This window comes from Diaphorina citri, unplaced genomic scaffold, assembly GCF_000475195.1.
Source record: "Diaphorina citri unplaced genomic scaffold, Diaci psyllid genome assembly version 1.1 scaffold1887, whole genome shotgun sequence".
Classification (NCBI taxonomy): Eukaryota; Metazoa; Arthropoda; class Insecta; order Hemiptera; family Psyllidae; genus Diaphorina; species Diaphorina citri.
The window spans coordinates 7,824-27,035 of record NW_007379313.1 but is presented as its reverse complement, the minus strand read 5'-3'; the positions used below and the strand labels follow the sequence as shown (position 1 = coordinate 27,035).

General features: G+C 34.5%; 1 protein-coding gene across 1 annotated transcript in view; it reads right to left on the bottom strand.

Annotated features, from left to right (window-relative positions):
• Positions 1-18,875, bottom strand: part of LOC113470869 (RNA-binding protein Musashi homolog Rbp6-like) — a 38,451-nt gene extending 19,576 nt beyond the window's left edge. The window contains exons 1-2 of the mRNA XM_026829603.1: positions 18,814-18,875; positions 15,736-15,822 (exon numbers count right to left, since the gene is read on the bottom strand). Coding sequence (XP_026685404.1) covers positions 15,736-15,822; positions 18,814-18,841 — 115 coding nt within the window. The 5' untranslated portion in view covers positions 18,842-18,875. The remainder of the gene's footprint in view (positions 1-15,735; positions 15,823-18,813) is intronic.
• Between the last annotated feature and the right edge of the window lie 337 nt (positions 18,876-19,212).

Here is a 19,212-nt window from a genome sequence, read left to right as displayed (position 1 = left end):
TTGAAAACTACAAAGCTCGTACTCGTAGGTTATATTACTATTGCTTTTATACAGGGTGGGCGGAAATTCTGGTGAACAATAAATTGAGGTATTTATATTATTCTGGTCATAAATAAATTATTTAATGTAATAAAATTAATTTTATTTAGTTATATTATTTTCCCCCAGATAATTAATAAAGAATTTTTGAATAGATACTAAATAAAATAAAACCTAAAATTGCGTTTCCCTAAACCCGATTTTCTGTCTTCAATAATCAAAAAGATACCAAACACATTTTAAGAAGATCCAATATTTATTTATTTTATTTTTTCCATTATTATTTTGTATGGCGACGACTTTTTTTCAAAACCCTGTAATTTTCTCATTCACCCGTTCTCTGAGTGTTCTGAATAATGCACTGTTGGCAAAATTTCCGACTTCCAGATTAGGAGCAGAAGTCACAAGGGCCACTCTAGTGAATACACATTGTGATGTGGAAAGGAAACGGGTTTTTTAAAAAAAAAAAAAAAAAAAAAAAAAAAAAAAAAAAAAAAAAAAAAAAAAAAAAACAAGAATTGAACGACTTGTTTCTTTTGAGAAACTTCAATTTATTCATGTTATGCCGGTAACGTTTATGTGTGTGAATAGAATTATTATATTGTCTCCTTTGCTTTTGAATCTTTTGATTATTTATTCATTCATTCATTTATTTGTTTGGTCATTTAAACATGTCAGTAATTCGGTATGTTTACAAAAATAACAAGGTAAACAGCTGATTTTTTTTTTACTATCCAGAGAACAGTTGGATTGTTAGAACGTGTAAATAAATTAGGATAAACATTTTATTATAGGGGCTATTTCTTTAGATTTAATTATTTAGAAGTCATACCTATTTGTTTTGAGTTTTCCCTCCCTGTTCACTGTTGCACTCCACTCGCCTACATTTAATATGTTTATGTTTTGCGGAGTACCTATATTTTGTGGAGTAAAGCTTTGTGACAGTTGTTGATTGTCGCAGAAAAATTATCAAATGAACGCCGTGTATCTCGATTAATTATGCAATGAGCCACACACGACTCATGAGTGGCGCTGTCACAACTTCATTACCGCAACGCTCCTCACAATAATACTTTACTAGTGGATATGTCAAAATCACTCTTCTTACAAGTCCAAGGATATTGAGCTAGAATTTCATAGATATCCGAATATCCCAAACTAAAAATATAAACACACAAGGTACCTATTATTTATTATTACCTGGATTTCTATAGGAAAAAACAACCTAGATTCGAGAATATAGGTATACCTAGTGCTACCTACATACGTAATTCTTAGGAAAAATTCTAATGACAAAATAAACAAAAAGTAGGAAGGATGAAGTCTACGGAAAAATGGAACTAATTTTCACACAGTTGAAACTGTTGAAAGTTGAAACGTCATAAATTCTAAACATTTAACAGAAAAAGAGATCTCTAAATTGAATTCTAAAATCTAGGAAAAAATCAACGTCACAAAATGTAGGTATATCTATAATTTTCCTTCTTAGGGGGAAAACCATTTATCAATCAGGTTCGGCTTTAAAATACAGTGAAAACTTCAAAAGTATAACTTTATTGCCTATGAAAAAGAATATTGGACTAAATTCTCAGATGGGTATTTCTACTAAAATCGTAGGAAAAAAAGAACAAAAAAAAAAAAAAAAATCAAATTTTGGAGGGCCGGGCCAACCTTGTAATTTGAAATTTTGGTAATTTTATTTTGCAGTTTTGATAATGGGACTTTCAGATGTTCATAGTTACTGAAATTGGGCCCTAAATATGAACAATAACCCAAAATGCTAAACAAACCCCGATTCAATGGAAAAAAATCCACCTAAAACAGGATTTTCCCCCTGTCAGTCTCATATCTTTATCATTTTGAACAGCATTGAATATGTTTGTCATATCAGTACAGTTATCATAAATTACCACTGTCAGTAAAATGGTTCCCCTTGCTTCAAAAGAAATTGGAAATATCAGGGTTATTTTTAACATTATCAATGATTAGGTCCCATACCTCCACCTTGTGAAAGCCCTTCTCTTGTCGTCTGACATTTTTGTTTACTTTTTTTTTCTTCCCAATATTCTTTTGTGTCCAGAAAAAAATCTTTACAATCCTGTTTTAGATATCGTATCTGATCTAACCGTCCCGTCACTACATTGAAATGACGGCAAAAATGGAAGTGTCAAACGCTGTGACGACGTCTATTTTCTTTTTGTCCTTCGTTGATAATTTATCTTCAAAATTGAAAATGTCTCTTTCATTAATAAAATAAAAACGTTATTATTAAAATAAACTTATCATTATCTCAACAAAAATAACACATTTTATCAATTAGAGAAATATTGATCAATCAATTATTGTTCCTTTCATAAGTATTTTCACTAAAATAATAGTGTTGTAAAACGGACAGAAAAAGTTCAAATGTGAAAGCTTTGAAAAGCTTATAAAAAATGGAGGAAAGCCTGAGAAAAACATTTCTGATATTACGTTGGTAAAGTGTTTTATGAAAATTTCAATTATTATTTTAATGTCAATAATTAGAAAGAAACTGGTGGTATACAGTATGTCTCAGAAAATGAAAGTTCAGGTTCCTCGTTTGTAATTTCCGAGAAAAAGAGGCTTCTTCTATACTTAGATAAAAGCAATAATGCTCAAAATTTGCAAGCTCTGTGAGGATTTCCCAGACATACTGTATTCAATTATACACTTAGTAATAGATTAATAATTAAAAGTAATTTAAATTGGCAAATGAAATGATTTCCAATTTGTGTTTGTCATTTGAAAGTTTTTAATTATGAAATAATATCACAAAAAAGTGTGGCGCGAAAATGAAAAAAATAACGAAAAATAATAATAAAATAATAAATAATGAAAAATTACTGTGTCACCGTATTGTTTCAGGAAATTTATACCAAAGAACTGGAGTACCTATCCTAGACGCTTTTTAATGTGAAAAACTGTGAGATATAATTTTGTAGGCGCTAACTAACCTGAATAAAACTATCTAATAGAACTTTAAATAATAAGCTATGAAATGGAACGAAATGGAGCTAAGATAAATCAAAGATGGAGTAAAGAATCAAAGAAAAATTAAAGAAACAAAATTTGAGAGTGTAAGAAATTAAAATAAAAATAAAACTGGTAAAAGGTGTAGGTTGAAAACAAAAATATTGAGCTCAGATTTCCAATATTAAAACTCAGAACGATTGGATTTTATTAATTAATTTATATCTATTATTACTTTTCTATAGATACGCTAAATAAATTAAAATGAAGAGGCCAGAGTAAACATAGAATTATATTTTTCATAAGAGGTCTACTGACTCTAATTTATTGTTAAGAATTTCTGGCCATCCTGGATTTCTAAATCACTTTATTATATTGTTTAAAACTGTTGTAAACACCTAAATTGAATTTTTGTTTCTAACAAAGTTAGTACTTTAAATTTTTCTTATTAGAGATAATATCTAAACTTCTAAGTGAATTAAAAAAGATCAAAGTTCCTACTTAGTTTAGTTACTTTATTTTGTATTTATATTTTGTATCTATATTGTTGCCATCTGTATTTGTAAATAAAGTTTGATCCAATTGTATAATAATAATAATAATAATAATAAAGTTCCTAATTTAAATTTACTAGTTAGTTTGAAAAGAAGAAAATGTAAACACGTAACTATTACAACTTACTTGTAAATAATGTAAATGTGACTAAAATTAATAAAAATAAGTTAGAAAAAAAAAAAAAAAAAAAAAAAAAAAAAAATGTTGGTTATCATGTTTTTTTTTTTTTTTATGGGGTATATATATGTTGTGTATAAGCACACAAGCATACAAATGAAACATCCATAATATATGTTTATAATGTACGGGGTGATGGTGTCTTTTTATTAGAAAACAGGCGAAATCTGCCCCGAAGAACCAGAATTTGAATTGGGATTCGTATGATTATGGTGTTCAAGTTATATCAAAAGGTACAAATAAATTGTACGTCTCCAATAGACACAAAAAATACATCCCCCACCCACTCGGTAAAAATAACGGGGATCTTTCCGATACCCCCTGTAGATATGTTTGAATAAAATATTAGCGTGCATATCAAATGATGTTCTGACAGTGGGGAAATAATTTCGAGTCCGCACGGAAAAATAAAGTAGGAAAAAAAGTACAAAAAAAAAGAGTAAAATCGTATGAGAATATGGAGAGGAAGAAAGTTTAGAGAGAGAGAGAGAGAGAGAGAGAGAGAGAGAGAGAGAGAGGGAGATACTCAGGGTTGAAAACTACAAAGCTCGTACTCGTAGTTATTACTATTGCTTTTATACAGGGTGGGCGGAAATTCTGGTGAACAATAAATTGAGGTATTTATTTATTCTGGTCATAAATAAATTATTTAATGTAATAAAATTAATTTTATTTAGTTATATTATTTTCCCCCAGATAATTAATAAAGAAATTTTTGAATAGATATAAATAAAATAAAACCTAAAATTGCGTTTCCTAACCCGATTTTCTGTCTTCAATAATCAAAAAGATACCAAACACATTTTAAGAAGATCCAATATTTATTTATTTTTATTTTTCCATTATTATTTTGTATGCGACGACTTTTTTTCAAACCCTGTAATTTCTCATTCACCCGTTCTCTGAGTGTTCTGAATAATGCACTGTTGCCAAATTTCCGACTTCCAGATTAGAGCAGAGGTCACAAGGGCACTCTAGTGAATACCATTGTGATGTGGGAAGACGTTACTGATTGCGAGGACAAAAGAAATGGCAACCATGTATTGTAAAAAAAAAACAACAAAGAATTGAACGACTTGTTTCTTTTGAGAAACTTCAATTATTCATGTTGCCGGTAACATTTATGTGTGTGAATAGAATTATTATATTGTCTCCTTTGCTTTTGAATATTTTGATTATTCATTCAATTATTTGTTTGGTCATTTAAACATGTCAGTAATTCGGTATATTTACAAAAATAACAAGGTAAACAGCTGAATTTTTATTTACTATCCAGAGAACAGGTGGATTGTTAGAACGTGTAAATAAATTAGGATAAACATTTTATTATAGGGGCTATTTCTTAGATTTATTTATTTAGAAGTCATACCTAATTGTTTTGAGTTTTCCCTCCCTGTTCAATGTTGCACTCCACTCGCCTAATTTAATATGTTTATGTTTTGCAGAGTACCTATGATATTTTGTGGAGTAAAGCTTTGTGACAGTTGTTGATTGTCGCAGAAAAATTATCGATAATTTAAAAATTAAAAAAAAAACTCGAAATTAATTAAAACATTATAAAAGCCAGTGAGTGATAAGTTAAATTCATTTCATGTATTTTTTATTTTTTTTTCGCAATATTGATAAATAATTGAAAGGTTTTATTCAAGGAGGCCCTAAAGACGAAAATTGAGTTTTGAGTAAAACCCTTTGAAAGTTTTTGATTTGCATCGAAAAGTACTAGGAGGATTTTACAAAAACTCGTGTGTTTTTATTATGAATACCTGAGATAGCAACATAATTTTTGGACCTATATTAAGGTCTTATTATTATTATTATTAATGATTATGTTACTTTACTTCTCATTTTTCTCTCTCTCTCTCTCTCACTCTCTCTCTCTTGGCGCTCCTTATCTCCCCATTTCCTTTATCATTGTTCCTCATTCTTTATTTTCTTTCTCTCTCTCTCCCAAATAAAATTTATTATTATTGTTATCATTCCCATTTTCACCATTGATTCTTCCCCTCCCCCTTCTTTTGTATTGCTTTTTGAACAAATGAGGTGAATGAGAGAGAGAGGAAGAGAGAGAGAAGAAAAGTACAAAGCGAGATTTTTTTCCCCAATAACTTTTTTCGAGTGTTTTTTTCAGTTAATGGAATTTTAACTTTTTTTATATTATTTTATTTGTTATTTATTTCTATCTGCGCCCTCTCTCCCTCCCTCTCTTTCTCTCTCTCTCTCTTTCTTTCTTTATATTATCATCTTTCAATTCTTGTGGCAGACAATTCTTTATTTATTAGTACTGTTTTTCTTTTTTTTTTTTTCTTTTTTCTCCTTCTCTTCTTCTTCCTCTTCTTCTTCTCCCCGTCCTTCCTTTTCATTTTCCTCTCTCTTGTTCCCCTTATACTTTTTTTCGATTTCAGTTTTCCCTTTTTCTTCTTCCACTATTAACTTTTCATTTTCTTCTCCTTCTTCTTCTTTTTCCTCTCCGTCTTCGTTTTCATTTTCCTCTCTCTCTATTTCTTCTTCTCTCTACCTTATTTATTATTTTCACTATTGAAATATTGAGAACGATACTCTCTAGTATTCTTTTTGTGTTGCAATATCCTTCTGTCCGATGCATTGTTGCTTTTTGTTTTGTTTTATTTATTTTTAGTTTATTTTTTTATTTATTTATCTATCCTAGTTCATTTGTTTATTTTCATCCCCAGGGAATTATATTCAATGATCTCAATTTATTTAGAAGAGGGATTAGAGAATCTTGTCATTAAAAATTAACAGTTGTACACCTACAGTCCAATCTCTCTAATGAAGAAATAAATAAATAAAATAATTTTTAAATAAAAATAGTCTTCTTGTTCTTCCTCCTCTTCTTTTTCTCCTCTTCTTCTTCTTCCTACTCTTCTTCTTCCTCCTCTTCTTCTTCTTCCTACTCTTCTTCTTCCTCCTCCTCCTCTTCTCTTCTTCTTCCTCCTACTCTTCTTCTTCCTCCTCCTCTTCTTCTTCCTCCTCCTCTTCTTCTTCCTCCTCCTCTTCTTCTTCCTCCTCCTCTTCTTCTTCTTCCTCCTCTTCTTCTTCCTCCTCTTCTTCTTCTTCCTCCTCTTCTTCTTCCTCCTCTTCTTCTTCTTCCTCCTCTTCTTCTTCCTCCTCTTCTTCTTCCTCCTCTTCTTCTTCTTCCTCTTCTTCTTCTTCTTCTTCTTCCTCCTCTTCTTCTTCCTCCTCTTCTTCTTCTTCCTCCTCCTCTTCTTCTTCCTCCTCTTCTTCTTCTTCCTCCTCTTCTTCTTCTTCCTCCTCTTCTTCTTCCTCCTCTCCACAGTGTGAGTGCTGTTGGCACTTCTTTTGCTTTCTCCACAGAGTTTTCAATATGACTGTCGAAACTGTCGACAACAATTTGGAGGTCAGTCCTTCAGAATGGTGTTCAGTCAACTGTAGGAGAGCTGTTTCTCGGAGAAACAGTTGATTCTCCATAGTCGGAGAAGAAAGGAAGGATAGAAGAAGGAAAATAGAGAGGAAGGGGAGGGGAGAGGAGGGAAGAGGAGGAGGAGGAGGAGAGAGAGAGAGGGAGGGAGAGGGAAGGCAGGGGAGGGAGTTGGACGCATGTGGTTCTCTGTACTGAAGGATTAACATTTTTTACTTATGTAGATGTTATACACATGGTTATAATATGTACTTACAGACGTTAGTATGTATGTATTTGTGTATAAAAAAAAAAAAAAAAAAAAAGAGAGAGAGAGAGAGAGAGAGAGAGAGAGAGAGAGAGAGAGAGAGAGAGAGAGAGAAAACGAGAGATAGGAACAAAGAAAAGAGAGCGAGCAGTAGAAAGCTAACATACAGATAGAAGAAGAAAGACAGGGAGAGAAAGAGGTAGAGTAGAGAGAGTGAGAGAGAGAGAAGAAGAGAGAGCAAGAAAAGAAAAGAGGGAGGAGAGAATGAAGAGGGAGAAGGAGGGGAACAGAGCGAAATGAAGGAAGGGGGAAGAAGCTTTTAAAAAGTTTCAAGTAAGTTTTTGTATGTTTTTAAGAGATTTCTTTTTCTTAGAATGACAGATGGGAGGAGGAGAAGGAAAGAGGAGGAGGAGGATAGGAAGAAGAAGAGAAAGAGGAGGAGAAGCATTGAGTAGGAAAAGAAGGTGAAGGAGAAAAAGAATAAGACAAAAAGGTGAGAAGATGAAGAAAAGGTTAGAAACGAAAAAAGACGAAGCAGAAAATGAAGAATTAGAAATAGGAAAAGGAGAAGAACAAAGAAGAGAAGGAGAAATGGGAAGAGAATCTTTGGGACAGGGTGAGATATTTTGTTCACATTTGTAAGAATGAATCAAAGGTCGATTCTCACATAAAAACTTATAAAAATCTAAATTTGAAGTGAAAAATAATAATACCTAATATGATTGTATCCTTAAAAAATTGAAAATTCAATGAGTACCTAATACCTATATTAAGGTCTATTTATTTTAAGGTCTATTCCTGTCTACATTTATTATTTTACACCCTGTATTGTATTCACAGTTTCTCACTACATTATTCTGAATTCCACACTACTGAACTACCCAGTATAAATATTTCTACAGATATGATATCACCACCCATTTTACTTCCAAACATGTCATTTTTCATTTCTTTCCCTTCCTCTCCTCTTCCTCCTTTCTCTCTCTCTCCCTCTCTCTCTTTTTTCTCTCTCTCTCTTCCTTTCCCTCTCTCTCTCTCTCTGTTTCTTTTTCGTATATTTTTTTCATTTCACCTATTTTTATACTGTCTTGTCAAATTCGGTACCCCTTTCATTTCATTTTCTTTCTTTTTTTATTTTTTTCATTTCACCTATTTTTATACTGTCTTGTCAAATTCGGTACCCCTTTCATTTCATTTTCTTTCTTTTTTTTCTTCTTCTTCTTCTTCTTTCTTTCTTTCTTTCTTTCTTTCTTTCTTTCCTTTTTGAGTCCACGTGTGACAATGTCTGGTGAAATGAGAACAGATTAGGGAGGATAAAGAGGAAGAGTGAGAAAAATATGAAAATGTAAATAAAAAAAAAGAAAAAATGGGTGAAATTATGAGTAAGAAAAAAATCTTGTCTGGTGAAATGAGAACAGATTAGGGAGGATAAAGAGGAAGAGTGAGAAAAATATGAAAATGTAAATAAAAAAAAAAGAAAAAATGGGTGAAATTATGAGTAAGAAAAAAAAATCTGGTGTGAACATCACACGACTTTCCTTGTCCTATTGAATGATGCTTATTTGGGTGTTAAGCTATTGTAACTTTTACAATATCTCTAAGCTGAAAACCGCCAAAAAAAACGGTCGGAAACCGCCAAAAAGCGGTCGAAATACCGCCAACCGCAGCACCTATCTTAACCAAACCTTTTATGTTGCATCCTTGTCACATTTGTGGACTACAACCAAATTTCAAGTTTCTAGCTGATACCATTTCCGAGATAGTGCCACCAAGCGTTGCATCGATCTTAACCATAAGCTTCGTGAAATCTGGTGTGAACATCACACGACTTTCCTTGTCCTATTGAATGATGCTTATTTGGGTGTTGTTCTATTGTAACTTTTACAATATCTGTAAGCTGAAAACCGCCAAAAAACGGTCGAAATACCGCCAACCGCAGCACCTATCTTAACCAAACATTTTATGTTGCATCCTTAATACATTTGTGGACTACAAACCAAATTTCAAGTCTCTAGCTCATACCATTCCCGAGATATTGTTAAATTACATCGAAAACCGCCAAAAAGCGGTAAAATGCCGCCAACCGTTGCACCGATCTTAACCATAAGTTCTTGTCACATTCTTGTCATATTTGACAGCTGCATGCCAAATTTCAAGTCTCTAGCTCTTACCGTTCTCGAGATATTTTGTTTACAGACAGACAGACACACGCTGAAACTTTGGATTTAGGCTCTAGAGAACTCAAAACGTGTTTCGGCACTAAAAACAGACCATCGAAATTTTGACCCGAGTACATTACTTTCCTTCCTATAGGATAAGGAAAGAAAAAATCGTGCCTTCCGTGTGGCAGCGGGAAAGGACCTTCTAACAACTTTTGCCCACATTTTTTTTTTTTAAGAGGTTTGACAGAGGGAACTGTTGCTCTAGGGACCTCAAAACGTGTTTTGGCATTAAAAACTGACCATCGAAAATTTGACCCGATTACATTACTTTCCTTCCTATAGGATTTAAGGAAAATAATAAAAACTGACCATCGAAAATTTGACCCGAGTACATTACTTTCCTTCCTATAGGATAAGGAAAGTAAAAATCGTGCCTTCCGTGTGGCAGCGGGAAAGGACCTTCTAACAACTTTTGTCCACATTTTTCTTGAATGAATAAAATTGAAAAAAGACACAGTTGAATTTGTAAAGTGTAAAAATTTAGTTTTGTGGAATTAGAGAAGAATATGAAAGGTGAATAACATGTATGTATAGGTACGTTTGTACCTATAACATCCCCTCTCCCCCTCTTATCCTCCCCTTCCCTCCCTCATCCCATAACCTTGTTTTAAATATTAACCTCATCCATTTATCTTCTCCTTTTCCTTCCCTTCTTCCCCTCTTCCTCCTCCCACTCCTTATTCCCATTTTCCTTTTCCTCGTCCTTCTTCTCCTCCTCATCCCCTTTATCCTCCTACCCTTCCTCTTTAATCTCTTTCCCCCTTCTACCGTCTTCTCCCCCTCTTCTCCTTTTTAGTCCGTCCTTCCTTTATTATTACGATAGTAATAAAAAGGTATAGTTGACGGGCTATTGTATTCGCTTCGGTGTCTGTCACTCTGTCTGTCCCCATAAAAGGAATTATCCAAACCTGGTCGACCTATATATCAAATTAAAGGTCATTTTAACAGGAACACGAAAATGGTGGTGCAAATTTTGTTCAGAAAACCATAAAGCCAAAAAACCAAATAAACCGGTTTTTGGGGGATTTTTTTCACATTTTCTCACACAAATGAGCTCTGATCTCGAACTTTGTCGCGACGACCTATAAATTAATAAAATATGCTAGATATTATTTATCATGGAACTAAACCTAATATAACCCATTCCGTAACATGGGTCTCAACAAAACCTAATTTTGACTCTAAAATATTCACCTAGAATAAATACTTAACTCCTAAAATGCAGAACTCCTAAATTTGATTACCTACAATAATTATTTATAATAATAACCTACGTTTTTATTATAACAAATCTAGTTCTAATTTCTAAAAACATATTTTATTATTAAAACAATAATTGAAACCTATTTTTTTCTAATAAAACAATTGTTATGAAAATCCTACCTACATATTAAAGATAACCATAGATTTCTAAATATGTGATAATTGAAACCTATTTTTTTCTAATAAAACAATTGTTATGAAAATCCTACCTACATATTAAAGATAACCATAGATTTCTAAATATGTATAACCTAAAATCTAATTTCAAAGATGACAGTATAAATGGGATTTCGCAGTTGGAATGTATAAAGGAATTTTGAAAAAGAAACAAAACCAATAAAACTTAGAAAAAAAAAGAAAAGGTTTAATTATTATGATTAGAGAAGCCGTCTCTGATTTATCATTTAAAAGACAAGGGAAGATAATAGATTTCGATCAGTTTTATGGTAAAAGTTAAATCAACTTGTGTTTTTTATTTTATAAAATAATCCACAAAGAAGGAAAAGGTACCACAGGAATTTCGGAAATGAAAAAGTATTTCAGGACATTTATGGTTAGGACTCCAATCTGAGATCACACCAAGTTTAACTCTTGGATTGAGCAATTTGATTGGCTAAAAACTTTGAAATCAACCAATCAGATTTCTCGAAGAGTTAAACCATGTTTAAGCTCGTACTGGGGCCATTATTTTCCAAGTCGAATGAACTGGTTGCCCTTAATCTCGATATCATTCGAATTGGTAGGAGTTTATAAGGAACAAGAGAGAGCATTAAACAGTGGAAACACAATTTTTTTACAAAATAAAGAAAATGTTAATGCAGTGAAAATCAAAGATGAAAGAATACATATGCAGTGAAAATCGCAAGTGAATGAGAAGTGAAATGCAGGTATGACTGGGAGAAAGATTTGCGTTTGCCACTTTGAATAGGTATTCTGTTAAATATTTTGTTAAGGCTTAACATTGAAATTATTGAGAAATAATAATAATAATAAAAAAAAAGAACAACAAAACAAAATTTTTGATAAACAATAGTCGATATTTTAATCAATAATGTGTTGAGTCCTTTTTAATATTGGGAATAAAGGGAGAACGGGCTCTGGTCTTGATTTTAAATCATTACATGAAAGTAAAATCGAAAAATCAAATCAAGAATAATATTAAACAAATTAGGTAGGTAGGTACATATATGGGTACTGATTTCTCTAATCACGATCGAATAAACTACGGGCTAAAAAATTCCCGGAGGGACGGGCCCAGCTTGTTTCTCTTCTTCCATCTTCTCCTCTTAATAACAATAATGAAATGGCTTATGAATTTCTCAGGATAAAATCCGCCCCGGGCGGGAATCAAACCCGCGGCCTAGCGCTTACAAGGCAGACACACTACCAACTAAGCTAACTAGGCTGGCTTCCTACATTTTTCTTGAATGAATAAAATTGAAAAAAGACACAGTTAAATTTGTAAAGTGTAAAAATTTAGTTTTGGAAACGTGGAAATCATATTTAAATTTAATTAAAGAGAGGTACGTTTGTACCTATCTCCCCCTCTTATCCTCCCCTTCCCTTCTCTCCCTCATCCCATAACCTTGTTTTAAATATTAACCTCATCCATTTATCTTCTCCTTTTCCTTCCCTTCTTCCCCTCTTCCTCCTCCCACTCCTCACCCCTATTTTCCATTTTTCTCTTCTTCCTTCTCCTCTTCCACATCCTCCTTCTCTCTCTCTCCTCCCTGGTTTAATAACAATAATGAAATGGCTTATGAATTTCTCTTTCTCTCTCTCTCTTCCTCCAAAAACCGTATTTTCCGTTTTCCGGTGTTCATCTAGGTAAAAACAACGCTCTCTCTCTCTCTCTCTCTCTTTCTCTTTCTCTCTCTCTCTTCCTCCAAAAACCGTATTTTCCGTTTTCCGGTGTTCATCTAGGTAAAAACAACGCTCTCTCTCTCTCAACTTTTCCTGTCTCCCTCTCTTTCTTTTCCCTCTCTCTCGTTCTCTTGTTTTTAGAATATACCTTATCGCTTTTCCTGTTCTCTCCATCCTTGTCTTACTCACACACATTCTCCCAATCTCCTATTATTTCTCTCTCTAACTTTTTCTCTTTCTCTCTCCTCATATGAATATTACAAATATGTATGTGTGTTTCACTAACTCTCTCTCTCTCTCTCTTTCTCTCTCTCTCCTACACACCTGATTATCTCCGGAACTACATACATATGGTGTGTAAGTACTCTACAGGGTGCTGCAAAAGTCCGGCAAAGGCTGAATATCTTTCGATTAGTTCAGCACCCTCAAAGTACTGTATTTTTTAAGGTCTTTCTTATGGTGTGTTAAAAAATTGGGGGTTCCTATTAAACAATTAAATAAATAATGAGGCCTTCAGCTCCTGCATGGGGTTCGCCCCTGAGAATTCAAAGTTTCCCCCAAGACTCTTTTGACAAACCATTTTACTATTTTGTACCGAAAGCCAATCGAAAGATATTCAGATTATTAATAATAGTACTCCACATGCGTCCAACTCCCTCCCCTGCCTTCCCTCTCCCTCCCTCTCTCTCTCTCCTCCTCCTCCTCCTCTTCCCTCCTCTCCCCTCCCCTTCCTCTCTATTTTCCTTCTTCTATCCTTCCTTTCTTCTCCGACTATGGAGAATCAACTGTTTCTCCGAGAAACAGCTCTCCTAAAAGAGGCCGGCCGGTTTCACAAATAAGATCTAATCAGAGTTTTTCTTGTCCAAAAAAGGAGCTAACCCAACAGAATTACCTAATTCTTAGATTTAAATGAGTCAAAAATTTAATGTCTTTGCAAATGATTCCAAAACACGAAAATTCCTTGAAATCTAGAATTATTAACTCGTTTTAGGGGAAAATCTCCCATCAGTGAAACCTCCAGTTAAGTCATGGGTGAAACCAGCCATAACTTTTTCCACAATAAGTTGTTCTCTTTTTACAAAAAGAGTTTCTCCTAAGTTTATCTTCATAATGGAGTTATGCCTACCGCTAACTAAGCCTACATTATCCTTACATACATAGATATACATATATGATATAGGTGTACGTTCCACTGCTATAATACCTACATATTACATAGATATGATATAAGTCATATCTATACCTACATTTCCTACCTCGTACATATAGATAATGATACATAATTAGGTAGGTAGTAGGTAGGTAAATCTCCATTTTATATGAAGTTAAAGCCCTGTTCACACGAGCGAGTACAGAGTTTTAGTACGGAAATTATAGTATCTTGTATAGTGTATACTGTATAACTTCGCTTGTCTGAAAATGTACTTTTAGTAGTTTTCTCGCCTGGGGAGTAGCGGCTCCTGCAGCCTAGCTAGCTTGGAGGGTCTGCCTTGTCAGCGCTAGATCGCGGGTTCGATTCCCACCCGGGGTGATCTTTATCCTGAACAGATAAGTTTCGTTCTCGGAACGGCTGGCTTTCTCCTATCCTGTCCTCCTTCTCTCTTCGCTTTCGGGACGATTAGACCTTAGCAGTTATAGTTCCCTCTATCAGACACCCTGGTGCGAAAGTCGTTAGTCTCGACGATTGTCCATAGTCTATGGTCCATAGTCCATGGTCCCCGTTATGGACGCGTACTAAGCCTCAGATTGGGCTTTTCGTGTACTCAGGCAAAACGCTCGTATATACATCGTGTGAATCGGGCTTTGAAAGGAGGAAGGAAGATAAGTTGCAAGCCTACGCATTAGGTAACAACCAAGTTTAGTTCTTGCCAGCAATTTACCTACAGGGTGCCGCAAAAGTCCGACAAAGGCTGAATACCTGCCTCGGTGGTGTAGTGGTCAAGGCGCTCGCCTGGTAAACAGGTCTGTACTGAAGGATTAACATTTACTTAATATGTAGATGTTATACACATGGATATACATTATGTACTTACATACGTAACGTAATATGTGCATGTTTGTGTATAGGTTCATAGCGTAATTATAAGGGGTTCAGGGGTAATTTTAGGTCTCAAATTTTAGGTACATATTCTGAAGAGAAAGGGAGAGAAAAACGGACGGAATCCCCATTTTCCATTTCAAGATAAAAAAAAATGGACAAGAAAGATAATTTCTTTTCAGTCTTCACGGAAAAGGATTACCTTACTTTTCTCCCTTGGGTTGCTCACTTTTCTGTCTCTCTCCTTCCCTGTGTCTGTTTCAAGCAAAAAAAGTGGGAGTTAAAATAGTTTTCTCACAAACCGAATATCAATATTTTTTATCATGAGTTTGGACCAATCGGGAGTCGAAAAAAAAGAGTGGGAGGAAAAAATAAATAAAGTAAATAAATTTAAGCAAAAATAACAATAATAATAAGAAAAATAAAAACTCAACAATTAGCTATCTTGCATTCTCCTTCATTAATCCTCCTTACTTTTCTCCCTTGGGTTGCTCACTTTTCTGTCTCTCTCCTTCCCTGTGTCTGTTTCAAGCAAAAAAAGTGGGAGTAAAAATAGGTTTCTCACAAACCGAATATCAATATTTTTTATCATGAGTTTGGACCAATCGGGAGTCGAAAAAAAAAGAGTGGGAGGAAAAAATAAATAAAGTAAATAAATGAACAAAAAATAATAATAATAATAAGAACAATAAAAACTCAACAATTAGCTATCTTGCATTCTCCTTCATTAATCCGGAATAATTTCATCGGGGCCAATCGAAAAAGTCAAAAAATTAACCCTTTCATGCCCCTGGGTCAAAAAATTCGACCCCCCCTTAGGTTCTTATTCAAAGTGGCAACGCGTGTAGGTACAGAGGATGATGGTGGGATGAAGAGGAATGGTGATGGTTGTGGTGGTGGTTGTGGTGATGGGGGAAAGCGGGGACTAGAGTCAAATTGTTACCTGTCGGGTAGGGAAGTCCAAAACTGGGATAGCCGGAATAACCGCCTCGCCCGGCCGCCGCGTAGGCGGCATAGGCCGCAGGGAACCCTGGGGGACAGAACAGAATGGGGTGGGGTTAGAAGTACCCTAAGGAATTTTCAATTGTTTTATGTATATTTAAATGCTTGTCACAAATATCGTTCCCCAATTATTACACCTATAGATAAATTTTATGACTTGACTTGCAGCACTTTTCATTACCAACTAGAATTATGTTCTTTTTTTTCCACCTAACAGATTCGTAACGAAAGGAAGGAGAAACGTAATTTTTCGTAGTTTTTTCTCTCTTCTTCTTCTTCCTTCTTCTTTCCGGCCGCCGCGTAGGCGGCATAGGCCGCAGGGAACCCTGGGGGACAGAACAGAATGGGGTGGGGTTAGAAGTACCCTAAGGAATTTTAATTGTGTTAAGCATACTTACTTAAATCCTCGTCACAAATATCGTTCCCCAATTATTACACCTAGATAAATTTTATGACTTGACTTGCAGCACTTTTCATTACATTCGCGTTTGGATAAAGCTGCTTTTTTTAGATCATAAATAATAGTACCTAAAGACAATAAAACACCTATGAAAAAAAAAAGAATAATAATATCCGAAGTTAGGTACGTACATACTACATATCTAGAATATCTACCTGCATATGTTTGTATGTATGTACCTAGGTATCGCAATATGAATTAAAACTCCATATATGTATGTACATATACCTATGTGTAGATTGTGTAGGTAGGTACATAGTACATAGGTAATCTATTGTGTACTAAAGGGAGGTGTAGAATAGAATAGAATACAATGGTAGCTAGTATATTAGAAATTAGAATAGAACAATCTACTAGTTGTCAGTATATTAGAATAGGTATCTAGAACATACCTACTAGTATATTAGAACACCCGTCTATCTGTGGGGAAACTGTATATGGCCACTCCCCAGACATCCATAAATCTAATCTGGGTACCTGATGTCCCTATAGATTGAAATACCGTGCATTAATTCTCTCTCCCGTCGAATGGGTCCAATTGATGTGAGGTGAAAAGATGAGGAGGAGGAGGAGGAGGAGGAGAAATATCAAGGGAAGGAGATAAGGGAGGTGAAGTAAGAAGAGGAAGCGGTCGAAAAGGAAGAGGAGGGAAAGGGGAGGAGAAAGATGAGGATATGGAGAGAAGAGAAAACCAGAAAGAGTTGAACAATGAGAATAAAGAAAAGGGGAGGAAAGAAAAGGAGGATGAGGAGGAGAAAGAACGGGGGAAAAGGAGGAAGAGAAAGAGCAGGAGAGAGAAGAAAAAGAAGGAGGAGGAAGAGGAGAAGTGGTGGATAAAAAGAAGAGCAAGGAGAAGGAAATAGGATATCCAGAAAGAGTTGAACAATGAGAATAAAGAAAAGGGGAGGAAAGAAAAGGAGGATGAGGAGGAGAAAGAACGGGAAAAAAGGAGGAAGTGAAAGAGCAGGAGAGAGAAGAAAAAGGAGAAGAAGGAGGAAGAGAAGAAGTGGTGGACAAAAAGAAGAGCGAGGAGAAGGAAACAGGAGATAGAGAAAGAGGAGAAGGAGAAAGGTCAAGTCGAGAAACAAGAAAACGGGTGCAAAGAGGATTGATAGAGAGGATAAAGCATTGATAAAAAAGGGAATGAGGAGGAGGAAAAGAAAAAGTGGTGGAACAAAAGGAGGAGGAGGAGGAAGAAGAAGAAGAAGAAGAAGAAGAAGAAGAAGAAGAAGTAATCAGAATAGAAGACAAAGAGAAGTAATAAAACAAAAGACAGGGAGGGAAACGAGAAAAAACACGTGGGGGGAAAAAATAGAAAATGGTCAGGAGGAAGAAGGGGTAACGGGGGAAAAGGAGGAAGAGAAAGAGCAGGAGAGAGAAGAAAAAGAAGGAGGAGGAAGAGGAGAAGTGGTGGATAAAAAGAAGAGCGAGGAGAAGGAAATAGGATATAAGGAAAAAGGAGAAGGAGAAAGATCAAGACGAGAAACAAGAAGAACGAGTGCAAAGGGGATAGATAGGGAGGAATGGATAAAAAGTTGAACGAAGAGGAGGAGAAGAAGAGAAAGTAGTGGAACAAAAGGAGGGGGAAGAAGTAATCAGAACAGGAGACAAAGAGAAGTAATAAAACAAAAGACAGGGAGGGAGACGAGAGAAAAAAAAAATACACGTGGGGAAAAAATAGAAAAATGGTCAGGAGGAAGAAGAGATACTGAAAAGGGAGATAGATTGATAAAAAGAGAAACAAGTAGTGGAACAAAAGGAGGGGGAAGAAGTAATCAGAACAGGAGACAAAGAGAAGTAATAAAACAAAAGACAGGGAGGGAGACGAGAAAAAAAAAAAATACACGTGGGGAAAAAATAGAAAAATGGTCAGGAGGAAGAAGAGATACTGAAAGGGGAGATAGATTGATAAAAAGAGAAACAGGATAAAGAGGAAAGAAAGAGGGGAAGATGGGAAAATAAATAGTATTTTTCAGGTTCGAAGTATTGTCTATTCCCCTCCCCTTGCTTTTTCTATCACGGATAAATCTATCGCAAAGCTCTAGAGATTTGTGTGGGATAGAGGAAGACAAACCCTCACGTGTGTCAATGGAATGCGATGCTCTCTCCGAACAAAGAGAGGTGTGCAAACGAATAGCACAAAGTTCACTCTCTTTTTTCACGGACTGATGTATGGAATGAAATTTAATTTGATTATTTGATTTTTGTTATAAATTATTTTGCTTGTGCTATTTGATTTTTTACCTATGCGTGCTTATTTATAAAGCTTGAATCGGACTAAAAAGTCCCTTTATAGCGATGCTCTCTCCGAACAAAGAGAGGTGTGCAAACGAATAGCACAAAGTTCACTCTCTTTTTTCACGAACTGATGTATGGAATGAAATTTAATTTGATTATTTGATTTTGGTTATAAATTATTTTGCTTGTGCTATTTGATTTTTGCTTTTTTACCTATGCGTGCTTATTTATAAAGCTTGAAGGGGACTAAAAAGTCCCTTTATCCCAGCAATAGGCTACCAAATGGTGTATTAATTTATTAATTAATGTGTTAATACTAACCTTCAGGTAGGGCTCCTAGCGACCACATAAAATCTGAAAGAAACAGATAGAAACAAAAGTTAATCAATGAGCTTGAACAAGATATTGAAGATCAAGACTCTGTAAAGAACAATAAAATTAGAATAATTATTGCAAAATGGAAAAAAAAATTATTCATAAAATGAACACAAATGAATCACCATTTAGGATCTGCTTTCAAGAATCTTGGACTTTGTGGAACATTTTTGGATTTTGAGTAGGTACCTACTCCCAATATCAAAATGAATTTTATAAAACATAAACGTCAAATAAAATTTGACTTTTTTTGTTCCAATTACTGATGAAAAAAAAAAAAAAAAAAATTGATTCATAAAATGAACACAAATGAATCACCATTTAGGATCTGCTTTCAAGAATCTT